Here is a 17383-nt window from a genome sequence, read left to right as displayed (position 1 = left end):
ATTCATTACTGATGCTTGAATTTTTTTTTTTAAATTAGATTGATATTAGAATGTATTATTTCTTTCTTTATTGCCCACAAGGGGGCTAAACATAGTGGGGACAAACAAGGACAGACAAACGGATTAAGTCGGTTATATCGACCCCAGTGCGTAACTGGTACTTATTTAAACGACCCCGAAAGGATGAAAGGCAAAGTCGACCTCGGCGGAATTTGAACTCAGAACGTAACGGCAGACGAAATACGGCTACGCATTTCACCCGGCGTGCTAACGTTTCTGCCAGCTCGCCGCTTTATTAGAATTTATGATTATTAATTAGTTAATGCCAGGTTGGTAAGGAGTAAACAAAGATCATGGAATTCAATCTCTTCGTTATTTAGTTACGTCCCTCTGTGTTCTCTTCAAAACCGTCCAAGGTTGGCGTTCTATGTTCCCTATATCCGTCAGAATCGATAATATATTTCCAAGCAGAGAACCCTATCAAACTTCTCCCTAAAACTGTGGCCTGCTACATAGATTAGACATTTCTATTAGAGTATACACATGCTCAGGAAAGGTTATTGCAATGGCTTAAGGCAAGAACTCAGAGTAAGCTGCTGCTGCACTTCGTGCGTGGAGCAGAGCATATGTGATGCTCTTAGTTTGCTTTATTACTCACTAAATCGACAAACAGACAGACAGATGAGTGTGTGTGTGTGTGGATCTCCGTTGTTTAACGTTGTGAATTCACTTACTTTATCAACCGATTCATCTGTCCCTAAGAGGCTGAGTATTCCACAGACATGTGTACCCTTAAAATACTTCTCGAGCAGAATCAGCGTGACAAAGGGTAATAAGGTTTTGCTCTTTTTTGACTTACAAGTACAAACCAGCAGATGGGTTTCTGCACAGTTTCCATTCACTCAATTTCACACTTACGAGGTATTTAGTCAACCCGAAGTTATAGAAAATGACATTCACCCAAGATATCAGACAATTGGGTCGAATGCAGGACTTCGGTGTGAAGTGAACTTTTTAATTATTTGCCCATACTGTGTCTACAGTGTGTGTGTGTGTGTGAGAGAGAGAGAGAGAGAGAGGTGACAAGCTGACCGAATCATTAGTGCAGCATTTTTCCCAACTTTAGGTTCTGAGTTCGAATCATGTCACGGTCGACTTTGCCTTTCATCCCTTCAAAGTCAATGAAATAGTCACCAGTTGATCACTGGGGCCAATGTAACCCACTCACCCACCCTCAAAATTGCTTGTCTTGTGCCATAATTTGAAGCCAATGTGTGTGTGTGTGGAGCCAAGGCAGCAGTCACAGAACATGACTGATTTATAACAAACGTCCATAGAACTGCCATCAATGCTTGATATATTTCCAGAAGAATTCTAAAGTTGAAAACATCATCAAAATGAATAATCGTTTCTACTGACAGATACAGGCCTGAAATTTGGGAGTGTAAGGGTAGATGATTATATCGACCCCCAGTATGTGACTGGTACCGATTTTATTAACCTCGATAAGACAAAAGGCAAAATCAACCTCAGCAGAAGAAATGCTGCTAAGTATTGTCTTGGGCATTGGCAATACTTCTGCCAGCTCACCATTTTAATAATAAGAAGAGCACTCAGAGAGTGCAAACCTCTGCCACAGCAACACCAATGTCCTCTCAACGATTATCCAGAGAGGATTTTTTAAATGAGAATATCTGAAATAAACTCAACTGCTCTCACAAACGAGAATACTAAAAATGAACACAACCACTCTCAAAAATTAAGTAAAAAACAGGAAAAATAATCCAGTATCCTTGTCCGGTACAAGATCGATCCCAAAATCTAAACATTTTGTATCAGTCACGAGGCCAACCATCCCTGAAAGTTTTATCTGAATCCATCCAGTGGTTCTTGAGATATCTATTACATGGACAAACAAACAAACACAACTGAAAACAATACCAAAGCCTTCACTAAGGCGATGGTAAAAATAATCCTTTCTACTATAGACACAAGGTCCGAAATTTCGTGGGGAGGGGCCTAGTTGATTACATCGACCCCAATGTTTCACCTGTATTTAATTTATCGATCCCAAAAGGATCTCGACGGAATTTCAACTCATAATGTAATTACAGACGAAATATCACTAAGCATTTCGCCAAGCATGCTAATGATTCTACCAACTTACCACCTTGATAATAATGATAATCATAACAATAATAATGATGATGGTAAATTCCCTGATGCAGTACCAGGCAGTTGCTCTCATGGCTTCAGATCTTAACTGACTGGAAGTGTTATCATGTACATTGTTCTGTCTTAGTATAAAAGATGGGCTACAGCGAATATTCTGCTAAATACCAGAGGTTTACCTGTCAGTTGTTTGACCTTAACCAGCTGAGCATGTCCTTTGGTGTTTGGTAATATATGGAGGAGGAGGATAATGATACTGATGATGATATGACAATGACAACGATGTATCTAATTAAAGATTTGTCTCATCCACTTAGAATAATCCATTTGAAATCACAAGTGACCATTTGTATGAATTTGTGGTGTTTCCTGAAAAGATTAACTTCCAACATTTCTATACAAAACATCAAATTATCAAACCAAAACACTGATTAGAAAAAAAAACGTGAAAAAAAAAAAACGATTTCTTTATTTGTTAAACTTCTGTAACATCTAAATCTTGATCTAGAAGTGTTATAAAATGACTAATGTGTTCGCCAGGATACAAGACATTTCGGCTCAGCAGATGCGGTGGGTTGTTCGTTTGGCCATTTGTCTGACCTCTGTCTTTGTTTGTTTTGGCATTGGCTCTGTTTTTGCTTTTAGACTTTGATTTTGTCTTGGAAATAGGTCTATTTGAAGAATTGTCCTGTATAGACCAACCATAGCAGAAGTAACCGACAGTCAAACCACAGACGACTGTCACGAATATCCATGTGTTAAAAGTCATAACGACAAGCATGAGAATGTAACCATTTGCTACTTTGATCATGTGAAGTAAAGTCTGTAATATTCGACGTTTCGTGAAAATCCTGCCTCGACTTCCTTCCCTGCAATAAAGAAACAAAACAATAGTCAAGATATTTATCAATGCTCCCTATATTATTTTTATGAAAATCATACAAATAACAAATTGTTTGATTAACCCTTTCGTTACTGTATTTATTTAGAGATGCTCTGTGTTTCTTTCAATTACTTTAAATATAACTAAGAATTTAGTGAAATAACTTAGTTATCATTCAGCTAGTGTTAGGAACATAAATTGTGACTAAGGTTTGGTGGAAGATTTTAATACAAAACTTATGAAAATAAGACTTTTGTACTCAGAGCCAGAGCCGGTTTCAGCCAGGTTAGTAATGAAAGGGTTAATGGTTCAATCAGTCAAGTTCATCTGTGTCCTTCCCTCGCCAATCATGACCTCATCAAAGACATGACCTCTCTATTCCAGGTCTGTTTGTCTCCTCAGATAGAAAAACAAGACCTGAAATAGAAAGGGTTTATCATTTGTAAGCTCCTTCTTATCAATGGAAGGATTCTGACAAATAAAAGAATGGTTTCTAGTTTAGGCACAAAGCTAGCAATTTTGAAGTGGGTGGATTTGCTCAGATATTTCTAATCCACACATGCCCATCCGTCCCAGTCCTGCATCAGTTGAGAGAGGTCTTCAGGGGGGCATCCAGTGTCTCTGGCAAACTGATCTACATACCTTGTGTTCAGACAACCTACTCAAGTACGGCCACTTGCCAAGCCTTGTTTAGCTCACCAGTAATATCTTGCAAATCACAAGCACGTTTCCTTTACAACAGTGGAAACTGGCAGGAGATGTCTGTACAGCTGTTTCTCAGTGAGGCGTATTCTCCAAGATATATTTGTGTAGTGAGGGGAGAAACAATAGTCTGTACAATCAACCTCCCATACTTAACTGGTTCTTTATTTCATCAAGCCTAGAAGGATGAAAGACAAAGTCGACCAAGGTAAGATTTGAACCGACAATGTAAAGAGCTAGCACTAATATCGCCAATCAAATTTGTTATGCTCTGCCGATTCTGCAAGCAACCATCTTAACAACCAAATAAATTATGATTGATTGACTGACATCAACACACAAGTTATTGGTTAATTAATCTGAGTGGAACAAATAAATATTAAATGGAGAGTTTACTAGTTCATATCTTTTCTTTGTGCCTCACTACTTTGATCAGTTTCTCATCAACCACACTCTGTCTGGCAGTGTGTGTGTGTGTGTGTGTGTGTGTGTGTGAGTGTGTGTATATATATATATATATATGTAATCATCATCATCATCATTTAACGTCCTTTTCTCCATGCTGGCATGGGTTGGACTGTTTAACAAAAACAGAAAAGCTAGAGGACTCTACTGGGTTCTATGATCCCCATTATAGGTATACTCTGGTAAAATTAAGAAATCAACTTGTAAATAAATGAAACCCTTGAATCCATCACTGTACACACACATACACAAAGTTGCATATCTATGTATACATTTCTGTATGTTTGAAGATAATCAAACCAAATGCTCGTTATTTCAAGCCACTCATCCAATGAGTATTTCTGCCAAATTTGGTGAAAATCCATTCAGCCTTTTTCCAGTAATTTTCCAAACACACAAAGACGAGTGATTACAACACCTTGCTGTTGCTTACACGAGCAGGGTAAGAATATGTTTTATTTTTTTAAATCTATATCCTGATTGTGCCAAGACTGCAGCCAGGGGTTACACACCATTATTTATAAAAAAAGCAGTAGGTTCAATTTACTAAGAAGTAAATGAGAACAAGGGAAGCAAAAATGGAGAGAAAAAAACTTACGTCAAATGTTTATGGATATCTTCAGCCTCTGTGTATATGAGCAAGAATTTGATTCCTTGATGGAGCAAAGCTAACACTCCAATGATTATGCATGAGAATGTTAAAGCTGAAATAGAGAAACAACAGCAAAGATAAATGTCTTGTTAAACACTTACTTCTCCGCTCTGGCTTAACAAAATTGGAACGAGATCAGCTAAAAACAGTTTTATTAACTCCTATTCATGTTTATGGTGTGGGTAGATGTATGGTGCATGTATGTATGTCTGTATGTGTTTATAGGTATTGTGTATGTCTGTGTATGCTTATAATCAGTATGGTGTGTGTGTGTGTGTGTGTGTGTGTGTGTGTGTACGTCAGTGTGATAAAAGACACAGCCATGTTCATCCATCACCTTTCCGATGTTGGAGATTGGTTAAGATTTTTCCCCCTTCTACCTTATACACTGCAACCACTCACACAGTGCTTCTTTCTTCCTCTTGTCTCTTCAATCATTTTTGCAACAATTCCTGTGTCTCAAACCTTAGATTAAACCCTAATTCCAAAGCTTTGTCCACAAGCCTGCAACCTTGAAGACGTCACTTTCCAGAAATGCAACTGAACACTTTAGCTTCCAGTTTGCTTCTCTGTCAATTAGAAATTCTTATTTATTCACATCGTTTTGAATTAATCACACATTATCTCGTAGCTTTGAGATTTTGATGATGCGATTGTTTATTTTCAGAATGACATTGTAAAGTAGGTGTGAAAGGCCAGATCTGGTTAGTTTGAAGATAAAACTGAGAGAATATTTGTGCCCCAGATATTTGGCCCAGATATGGCTGGTTTAAAAGTTAAAGGGTCAAACAGCAAGTCTATTGATCCCACAAGCATGGTGTGTGTGTGTACCTAGTAATGGCTGATGTCACTCCACTTGGCAATATATATTAAAGGTGGTGAGCTGGCAGAATTGTTAGCACACTGGGTGAAATGCTTAGTGGTGTTTTGTCTGCCATTACATTCTGAGTTCAAATTCTGCCGAGATCGACTTTGCCTTTCATACTTTCGAGTTCTTTTAAATAAGTACCAGTTACACACTAGGAGTCGATGTAATCAACTTAATCCCTTTGTCTGTCCTTGTTTGTCCCCTCTATGTTTAGCCCCCATCAAGAAATAAATATATATATATATATTAAGGGACTCTATCTCCCTCCACATGATAGGGCCTCTTGATGGGTACTGTGTCTCTTCTCCACACCAAAATATTTTAACCCTCTTGTTAGCATATTTCTGTTGAAATACACGATCTCTCTTTAAATAAATTTCGAAAAATAACAAAGAATTTGGTGAAATAACTTTGTCATTCTTAAGCTGGAGTTTAGAACAGAATTGACACGAAATTTTTATTGACGAGTTTTAATTTATCGTTTTAAAACAGGGAGCTTGTATCACAGAACCAGAATTGGTCTTAGGTGGATTGATATCAAGAAGGGTGAAAAATAAATGACCAGACTATCCACGGTTCCAACAGTGAATGCCAAACATGCAAAATTCAGCTCTGCTGCGAACCAACACTCAAGATTCCACATCAGTTGACAAAGCTGTCTGTGAACTACACATATAATGGTTTCTCAACCATCACCGCCATCATAATGGATGTACTTAAATAGACAGAGAAGTGCCAAAATTGGTAGTTCATAGTCTTCTGATGAAGATGAAGACTTATTTAACTAATCCAATAATCTGATTTGTTAAGATAATAACATTACTGTCTTCCATTTCCAAAGATCTCTTACACTAACTTACCAATGGTAATTATACCAAAATGAAGAACAGTAAAATTGCTATAAATTCCACAATACTTTGAGACATTGTCTCCTTTTGTTCATGGAGTTTTCTTTTTTTTTTTTTTACTTTTTCTCTTTTTAGACAGACTGACAGATATCTCAGTATCAACCAGACTATCAGATGTTATATATCACTGGTCACAATGCACTTCACATTGTTTTAGCTTTTGAATGACACCACCCCACTGGCTAGGCAAGCAGGCCAACACTCTCCCTGATTGGAAGACCAGTCTGTCATGGAGTGCACCCATTTACAGCTGAGTGGAGTGGAGCTCAAAAATGAAATGTGCTTGCCTGGTCCAGGAATTGAACCACGATCTAGTGATCATGAGTGCAACATCCTAACCACTAGACCACACACTTTACACATGGACGTATACACAATATACATGGGTAAAATAGACACTATCATGATATATATATATATATATACACAAAATTTAAAGGACTGACCACTAAAAAAATGCACAGCCTATATGCTAGATATAGACGTCAAGATTGCCATTTTCCACGAAAAATGTGTTTTCAAGGAAAAAATTCAGCAAAAAACCAAAGCTGAGTTTTTTTCTTGAGAACACATTCTTCGTGGAAAATGGCGATTTTGACGTCTATATCTAGCATATAGGCTGTCCATTTTTTTAGTGGTCAGTCCTCTAAATTTTGTATGTAAAAAAATTTCTAATCTTTGGATTTTTTTTAAATATGCTAGGCCACTGGTTTTAATTGATTAAATAATTTTGTATATATATATATATATTATATGACTTGGGTAGAGGACGAAATGCAGCCAAGCCCTTATTTTTACAGGTTTCCTGGCAGTATAATAGCAAGATACGAATTACCTGCAGATGATAGACTTGCTCGCAACTGAATGCCACCCACCGCAGGCACCCAAAGGTAAAGTGGTATCTTTAAACTTGCTGGCAAGCAAACAAGAAGAGGGGAGCTAACTCCGACAGGCTTCTGTATATATAATTCTTTAAAAGGAGCTGTGAGGCGAAATTGAACCAAAAACTATTTTGTCGCAAAGTGACCTTCTTAAGCACATACCCACACCTGCACCCTTTTGCACACCTACTTATAACTCCAGCAAGGGTGGAGGGTGTTTGTATTTTCAATGTTGACACGTCAAACCATTATATAAATACAAACTCTTGTATTGTTGATAGATTTGTAATCTGTGTCAACAAGAGACGTTCAGATATAAAAAACAAACATTGAGATAGGTCAGGGCAGCATAAGGAGAAGAAATAGGTGACAGTAAACATCGTAACCTTCATTGAACCAACAGTGGCTGTGTGGTAAGTAGCTTGCTTCCCAATCACATGGTTCCGGGTTCAGTCCCACTGCATGGCACCTTGGGCAAGTGTCTTCTATTATAGCCTTGGGCAGACCAAAGCCTTGTAAGTGGATTTGGTAGACAGAAACTGAAAGAAGCCCATATATATATGTGTGTGTGTGTGTGTGTGTGTGTATGCATGCATGCATGCATGCATGTATGCATGTATGTATGTATGTGTGTGTGTGCATGTCTGTGTGTCTGTGTTTCTCCCCGCCCCCAATATCGCTTGACAACCGATACTGGTGTGTCTACGTCCCTGTAACTTAGCATTTCAGCAAAAGAGATCGGTAGAATAAGTGCTAGGCTTACAAAGAATGAGTCCTGTGTCGAATTGTTTGACTAAAGGTGGTGCCCCAGCATGGCTGCAGTCAAATGACTGAAACAAGTAAGTAAAGAGAGTAATCATGTCTAAACTATGGCTGTGCGGTAGACATTCAGTTCCCAACCATATGTTCTCAGGTTCAGTCCCACAGCATGGTACTTTGGCGATTTGTAGTTCTACTATAGCCCCAAAGGGGATTTGGTAGATTTGGTAGATGAAAACTGATCAAAAACGATCATATATGTGTGTGTGTGTCCTTGTCTATACATCACACATCTGTTGAAATGGAGTTTCACTGTCACAGAACCAGTGACCCTCACTTTCATTCTCCTGTGAAAACATGTCCAACCACCAGGAACCATTATATGGCCTAAAAGCAGGTAAGGGTTGCATCTGACCATATAAGGTCATTCAGCCTTAGAAAACCTGACCCATGCAAGCACATTAAATGATGATGGTGAAGAGGGGGAAAATGTTTTACTTTTCTCATCTGCATTTTCAGAGATGGTTTTTGGTCTGTGAGAATGGTCTTTCTATCCAGTTCCAATGGTGTTAAAAAGAGATGAGAGACAAACCTCTTCCCGGATAAACTGCCACGTAACAAACCATTGGTCAGTTTTACAGGGCAGCCACAGTTTATTGCAATGATGTATAACCTTTGTGTTATAAACCAATGAGGAATTTTTTATGTGGTCACTCACCATGTGAGAAATGGCAGCAAAATGTCCTTCGAATCACATCTCAGAAAAACAAGAGGCACAATGTCTAATGGAACCTTAAATAGACAGGAGGGTAAAGGGATGGAAGGAATAAGTTTTGGTCATAGGCCTGCTGGTTTAGAGCTGACCTGGGGTTAAATAACAATCACTTGTGTTACCAACTTAAAGTTAAGTCAATAATAAGAGAAGGGAAGCAACTGCTATGTTCTGGCAAAGTCCATCTTGGTCAACTTCACTAAGATCTACAGGCAGAGACAGTGACACAAAAGGCAATGAATGGAGACAGGGTATCAGATTCAGATGGTCAGATTGTCTCCATATAATTCCTTATTTTATGCTGGTGTGTGTGCAGGATGGTAGGTACCATACTTAGCTAGGTGGCAGCACTAACAACAATATACCTGAAAATTACACTTGATTATTGTCAAATACCTGAATCTTTTTAAAATTATCCAATCAGAGACTGGCTTTGGGTAACTAACATTCTGTTTCTTTATTACCCACAAGGGGCTAAACATAGAGGGGACAAACGAGGACAGACAAACGGATTAAGTTGATTATATCGACCCCAGTGTGTAACTGGTACTTATTTAATCGACCCCGAAAGGATGAAAGGCAAAGTTGACCTCGGCGGAATTTGAACTCAGAATGTAGCAGCAGACGAAATACTACTAAGCATTTCGCCCGGCATGCTAATGTTTCTGCCAGCTCGCCACCTTGCAGGATGGTAGGTACCATACTTAGCTAGGTGGCAGCACTAACAACAATATACCTGAAAATTACACTTGATTATTGTCAAATACCTGAATCTTTTTAAAATTATCCAATCAGAGACTGGCTTTGGGTAACTAACATTCTGTTTCTTTATTACCCACAAGGGGCTAAACATAGAGGGGACAAACAAGGACAGACAAACGGATTAAGTTGATTATATCGACCCCAGTGTGTAACTGGTACTTATTTAATCGACCCCGAAAGGATGAAAGGCAAAGTTGACCTCGGCGGAATTTGAACTCAGAATGTAGCAGCAGACGAAATACCACTAAGCATTTCGCCCGGCATGCTAATGTTTCTGCCAGCTCGCCACCTTGCAGGATGGTAGGTACCATACTTAGCTAGGTGGCAGCACTAACAACAATATACCTGAAAATCACACTTGATTATTGTCAAATACCGAGTCTTTTAAAAATTATCCAATCAGAGACTGGCTTTCGGTACCTGACATTCCATCATGCCAACAACCACTTTGAGCACCTTTTTCAGCTCCATGTGTCTAACACATGTGGACATGTCTACAAGGTCAGAAAACAGCACAGCTCCAATGACTTTCGGAAACAGTTTTTCACACCCAGAGTTGCTGAAGCATGGAACAAACTACCTGCATCGGTTGTAAGCTACTGAGACATTGCATCCTTTAAAACGTCCATGCTTCCTGAAATTCACCAACACTACACCGGCTGTTCTCCACCTCCATATGCATGCACACCTGTATATCATGACTCATACACTGTTTGCTTTCCTGACTTTTGTACATAATTCTATGAACTGTACATGCACCTTTAATGAGTTGTAGAGCACCTGAGCACTGTACACACTAATTTCATTATTATTATTATGATAACAAGGGTTCTGGTGACTTTGATCAACAGAACAGCCTGCTCATTAAATGAACATATAAGTGGCTGAGTACTCCTCAGACACGCATACCATTGATGAAGTTCTCAGGGACATTCACCATGACACAAAAAGTGACATGGTTGGCCCACTTGAATTACAGGTACTCCTCATTTTTGTCAGGAGCAATGTGAAATAAAGTGTCTTGTTCAAGGACACATTGAGTCTTTGAGAACTGAACTCACAACGTTACAATTGTGAGCCAAATGCCCGAACCACCAAGCCATGTTCTTTCACTTTGGGGTAACAACAACAACAAGTTAAAGCCAGACAACCTCATTCTTTCAGTGACACAGAGTCTTGATTACAGACAGAACAGGGTCAGTGACAAGACACAAGCCAGTGCACTCTCAACTGGCCAACTGTGACACTAAGAACTCAGCCAACCATATCATTTAAACAAAACAAATTAAAATAGAAGAAAAAACACATAGAATTCACCTTTTAGAGAATGTATCTTCCAAATGCTAACCAACAGTGATATGTTATTGTTTGTGTTAAAAACTGCCTGTAAAATAGAAAAAAAAACAAAAACAGAAAAGGTTAAATAAATTTCAAATATTCTTAAATAATAAATAATTCCGTTTTTTATCAAATTTAAACAAATATCTTTTGCATAGTCTGTAATTTTTTTCTTCCCATTTTATTTATTTATTTTTTGTTTTACTCAAATTTCACTGGTTGTGCATTTGTTCAACTGTCTTCTGTAAATCTAAACAAACCCAGCAATACACTTACTGTTGACTCAGCACTGAGCAGTGCATTGCACTTACCCTTAATATACAATGACAAGTTCACTGGCAAGGAGAGACTCACACAACAAAAGGGAAAACATAAGGTGCAGATGGAATGTTTTTGTGAGGTTACCAGGGATTGTTTCAATGAATGTATGTGTATGTGTGTGTGTGTGTGTGTGTGGTGTGTGTGTGTGTGTGGAAGGGGTGCTGTGTTTAGACATACGCATAGCTGTACATAGGCAAGCAGCAGTGTCCATGTAGTTAATTTAATTAGTTCATTTACCAACATGTTTTGGAGGTCCGGTCCTGCTGCAAAGCACACTAGGAAAGGGTCTTCTACTACAGTCCTGGGCCAACCAAAACCTTGTGCTCGGATCTGGTAGACTGACACTAAATCATCATCATCATCGTCATCATCATCATTTTAACATCCATTGTCCATACTGGCATGGGTTGGACAGTTGTTGTTGTTGTTAAGCAACAAGACAGGTAAGAGTGATTAGGTGATGGTCTAGGGCTTTAGGGGCAGGAGACCCCAGACCATGGAAAAAAAGAACTTTGGTCGTCTTGTTGTAGTCGAGGGCTCTTCGTTGACGCCCGACACCACTGGGAGGTGGCCCTTGAAGTCGCTGGAAATGGATATCTCCAGGTCCAAATTCTTGAACGGCGGTTGGACAGTTTGACCAGGGCTGGTAAACTGGGGGGTTGTACCAGACTCAAGTCTGATTTGGTACCGTTTTCTACAGCTGGATGCCCTTCCAAATGCCAACCACTCTGACAATGTAATAGGTGCTTTTACTTGCAACCGGCACAAGTGCCAGTTGTGTGACACCAATATCTGCCACACAACTGGCACCTGTGCCACTGGCACAATGACTTATGCAATATAATATAATAGACTTCCTTCAGTTTCTCTCTACTAAATCCATTCACAAGGCTTTGTCTTGAGACTATATTAGAAGACACCAAACGTGATGAGCAGTAAAACCATAGCAAAGACTACATAGGAAGCTAGCTTTTCGGTCACAGAGCCATACCTGTGACTATGGCTATGCTTGTCCCTATCAAATGCCATACAACCTAAGTTTTTGATTCCTTAAAACCATCTCTGCTTCAGGAGGGTGACTTGCAGTTAGCAAAAGGAAATTCAGATCAGCTCCTTAGGAGAAGTGGGGACAATGTCAAGAAGCAAGAATTCTCTAAAGATGAATTGCCATTAAGGAAACAAGACAGGTTTATTGTTTGGAGATAAGAGGACAGTGATGGGTATACGTTTCTGCCTCAAAAGACATCATCAGCACAACTATTGACACCAACAGCCAAATGTGTGTGTGTGTGTGCGTGTGTGTGTGTGTGCACGTGTGTGTGTGTGTGTGTGTTTCCTTGTCTTGACATCACATGACTGTTGTAAATGAATTTCTAGTCTCCCACAAAGCCATGTCCGGCCAAAGGATAAGATACCTTACTTGGAGATAGGTGAGGGTAGGTGACAGGAAGAGCATGCAGCCTCAACAAATCCCGTCCAACCCATGCAAGCATGGAAAAGCAGACGTTAACATGATGATTATACTGTCAGTTGATCAGTGTCCAACTCCAAGACAATAAATACACACAGGGTTTTATGTCGTAAATTATTTGGCCTGCATGATTAGCAGTTAATTAATAAGCTAAAATTAATAAATAAAGTGAGGCTTGTGAAATTGTCCCTGCAATTTTACAATGTTTGGTGGAATGTGGTGCGGTGAGCTGGCGGAATTGTTAGCATGTCGGACATAATGTTTAGCAGCATTTCATCTGTCTTTACATTCTGTGTTCAAATCCCACCGAGGTTGACTTTTCCTTCCATCCTTTCGGGGATGATAAAATAAGGACCAGTCTAATACTGGGGTCAATGTAATTGACTTACTCCCTTCCCCCAAAATTGCTGGCCTTGTGCCAAAATTTGAAACCATTATGACAATCTGCTCACCATCCTGACCATGATGGGGTTTGAACTCAGAATGTAAAGTGCCACAAAACAGTTTGTGCAAGGCAAGGAGGAGGACTGTGTCAGTGATGACAATTAGAAGAAAGAGGAGGAGGAGGGGGAGGAGGGGAGGGGAGGAGGAGGAGGACAGAGACAATACCAAGAAGACAATAATGATTCTCTTAAAACTCCATCAAAATTGAAATATTACAAATGCACCAGAATGTCAGTCCTTGGATTGTGGCTTCTTTTCCCTACAATATATCATTGCTAATCATAAATGATATCCATAGTAAAAAGTCCAACTTGCTGTTACTTGAGGTCTCTGGGTGAAACATGGTACAGCTCATAAAAGACAAAGCAGCAATAACGTAAATAATAATAATAATAATAATCTAGCTCAGATACCAGGAAACTCCAAATGGCAGAAATTCAAAAGATAGTGCTCATAGGAACTGCCCATATCTTACGCAAAATACTTTCTATGTAATCTCAAGTTTTAAAACAAACACATAATTTTCTTATGGTTTCTTAAACATTCTCTAGAACAACACTATGTACAAAACCAAATATATTAGACACCCTAGGCATAACACCAACATGAACTTCTAACTTGTTGTCTTTTGAGGTCTCTGGGTGAGACTTGGAGCCAACTTGTACAAATGTAAAGCAAAAGTCAAACATATAATAATAATAATAATAATAATAATAATAATAATATAGGACTGAGGTAACACCTCCAGAAGATATAGAAACAAAAATAGAAGAGTGCCATTGTTATCAAGTGAACGATATTTCAACATCTTGTGTGTCTTCCACAGGTTCAAAAAATAAACTTGCCAATCTACTTCATTTTGGTTAATATATATAGGCATAATTCTATTTTTACTTCTATATCTTCTGGAGGAGTTACCTCAGTCCTATCATCATCATCATTTAGCGTCTGTTTTCCATGCTAGCATTAACCAAAATGAAGTAGATTGACAAGTTTATTTTTTGAACCTGTGGAAAACACACAAGATGTCGAAGTATCGTTCACTTGATAACAATGGCACTCTTCTATTTTTGCTTCTAATAATAACAATAATAATAATAATAAAAATAATAATAATCCTTTCTACTAAAGGCACAAGAGCTGAAATTTGAGGAGGAGAGGGGACAAATCGATTACATCAACCCCAGTGTTTCATTATTACTTAATTTATGTAGAGGCGCAAGGCTTAGTGGTTAGGGTGTTGAACTCATGATCGTAAGGTTGTGGTTTCGATTCCTGGACCGAGCGATGCATTGTGTTCTTGAGCAAAACACTTCATTTCACATTGCTCCTGTCCACTCAGCAGTCAAAAATGAGTAATCCTGCGACGGACCGGCGTCCCGTCCAGGTGGGGAATTTCTACGCCACTGAAACCGGAAACCGGCCCTTATGAGCCAGGCATAACTCAAGAAGGAACATTTTTTTTTTTATTTTTAATTTATGGACCCAAAAGGATGAAAGATAAAGTCAGAATTTGAACTCAGAACATAGTGATGGCTGAAATACTGCTAAGCATTTCATCAGTGTGCTAATGATTCTGCCAGCTTGCCACCTTAATAATAATAATAATAATAACAATAATAATTTCTTTTTATTAGCCACAGGGACATAGATGAGAGGGAAATCACAAAGGCAGTCAACAATTTTTGTGGGGATTAAGAAAAAGGGTGGGTGAGAAAGAAATGGAAAAGAGAGTGAAATGCATTAAAAGTATAGATACGAAGTGATAACATGAATGATGTAATCCTCCTGATTAAAGGAGAAATTCCAACTAGGGTCAATCAAGGAACCCCACAGATCCACGACTACCCTGACCACCAAAAATTCTGATCCCTCTCTCTTGCTCTCCAATATACAGGTGCAGGTTTAGTGTAGGGCCATTCACTCTAAACCAGTTTTGCTACAGTCACCCATCTTTTCACAAATTCACTGGGAGCTAGAACTTCCCTCTCCCTCCTCATGTTACATTCCAGGTGAAGCTTGACCGAAGAGGAAGGTGTCTTCCCTTAATCTTCTCAGCCTTGTGCTCCACACAACCTCTTTCGCCAAAGCCCTGGGCTATAGTAATGAGACATTACGTGCTATAAAAGTAATTTCTATATATATATAAAGCTGAAGTTGTCTGTGTATGGCAGGTTTGGTAGCCTTCAACTAACACTATCTCCTCCGAGACCCTGCGGCACAAGTTGACCAAAATTGAGAGTATGATAGAAGAAGCTTGCTCTTCCTTCCGTGGAAGATAAAATTCAAATTGGACCATGTTAACACCAAAAATTATTTACATAAAAAGGTGCTTTTTTTCTATGAAAATCCCTATTTTTTACGATCTTTTTACTGCTCTGTCGCCATTTGTCGGTGTATTTCAACTAGAAAAAAGTTCACTTAAAGAGAATAACAAGCTACATAATGCAAATTTCTTACTTTTCAAAAATTCCAATTCTAAAGGGTCGAAACAAACCCGGGCAATGCTGGGCGATACTGCTAGTACAGAGAAAAAAATGTGACACACACACACACACAAGAACAACGTGTTTGAAAGACAAGGAGGGAGACTTTAGGATTAACCAATAAACATTTAAAAGTATTTGATTGTGTGTGGAGAGAGAAAATCTGAAATGATATCAGAAGACACACGAATAAGGGAGGTAACTGCGGTTAGACTTAAATGCAATGCAATTCTAACAAGTTTAATATTTTTTTATATTTCTTGCCATTATTTTTGTTATTTTTTTGTCCCATTCCCCACCCCTGCCTCCACTCCAAATATTTCTGGAGGGCAAATTGCTAATAAAAATAAGCACTAAGCTACAAAAGTGTTTAAAACTTCATATAAGTTAATGAGAAATATGGTTTGTTGGAGATGACGTTTGCAATTAAAATTTAACAGAGAAAAATATCAACACGACCGTTATTAAGAAATTTATAATTGTGGACATCGTTCACTGCGTGTATACTACGTTCACGCATGCGCAGACATTCACGTGACTGCATTTTCTTAAACCTGTTTTTTCTTAAGTAAAAAGCGATTTCTGTAGAAAATATCCGTCTTTAAACATGTTGGATTCTTAGAACACACACACACACATACGTACACACACACGCGCACACACACACACGCACAAACACACACACACACGCACACACACACGCACAAACACGCGCGCACACACACAGACACACATGCACGCACTCACGCACAGTCCTACACACAGGCACACACGCATGCATGCATGCACACACGCACATACATAACTATATATTTTTTTAGTGGTTTCAGTCATTAGACTGCGGCCATGATGGAGCATCGCCTAGAAGGGTTTGGACGAATGAATAGTCCGTTTTGTTGCATCGCTAAGTTATGTGGAACGCAAACAAACCAACATCGCCGGCTGTCAAGCAGTTGAGGAACAAACACGAAGACGCACGCTCACACATACACACACACACACACACACACACACACACACACATACATACATACATACATACATACATACATACACACACACACACACACACACACACACACACACACACACGAAAGGTTTCCACACAGTTTCCGACTACCAGATTCGCTCACAAGTTATTGGTCGACCCGGGGCTATGACTATAGTAAAAGACACTTGCTCAAGCTACCGGGCAATGAGATGAAAACCAAAACCAAGTCGTTGTGAAGCGAACTTCTCAAGTCTGTGTGTGTGTTTTGTGTTTGTCCCCCTCAGCATCGCTTGGCAACTAGTGTTGGTTTATTTACAACCTCGTAACTTAGCAGTTCGACCAAAATAGACTGATAAAAATAAATACTAAGGTTGATTTGTTTAACTAAAACCCTTCAAGGCGGTGCTCCAGTATGACCACAATCCAATGACTGAAACAAGGAGAAGATATAAAAGATGAAAGAGAGGCTGTGTGGTAAGTAGCTTGCTTGCCAACCTCATGGTTCCGG

The 17383-nt window shown here is 39.0% G+C and overlaps 1 protein-coding gene across 3 annotated transcripts in view; it reads right to left on the bottom strand.

The window, feature by feature from the left end:
- Positions 1-2609: 2609 nt before the first annotated feature.
- LOC115214918 (high affinity copper uptake protein 1) overlaps positions 2610-17383 on the bottom strand; it is a 165750-nt gene continuing 150976 nt past the window's right edge. For all 3 annotated transcript variants that reach the window (XM_036505341.1, XM_029783984.2, XM_029783985.2), the window contains exons 3-5: positions 11142-11208; positions 4821-4926; positions 2610-3041 (exon numbers count right to left, since the gene is read on the bottom strand). In XM_036505341.1, coding sequence (XP_036361234.1) covers positions 2648-3041; positions 4821-4926; positions 11142-11208 — 567 coding nt within the window. In that variant the 3' untranslated portion in view covers positions 2610-2647. The remainder of the gene's footprint in view (positions 3042-4820; positions 4927-11141; positions 11209-17383) is intronic.

This window comes from Octopus sinensis, linkage group LG8 (assembly GCF_006345805.1).
Source record: "Octopus sinensis linkage group LG8, ASM634580v1, whole genome shotgun sequence".
Lineage (NCBI taxonomy): Eukaryota > Metazoa > Mollusca > Cephalopoda > Octopoda > Octopodidae > Octopus > Octopus sinensis.
This window is presented reverse-complemented; position numbering and strand designations above follow the sequence as displayed.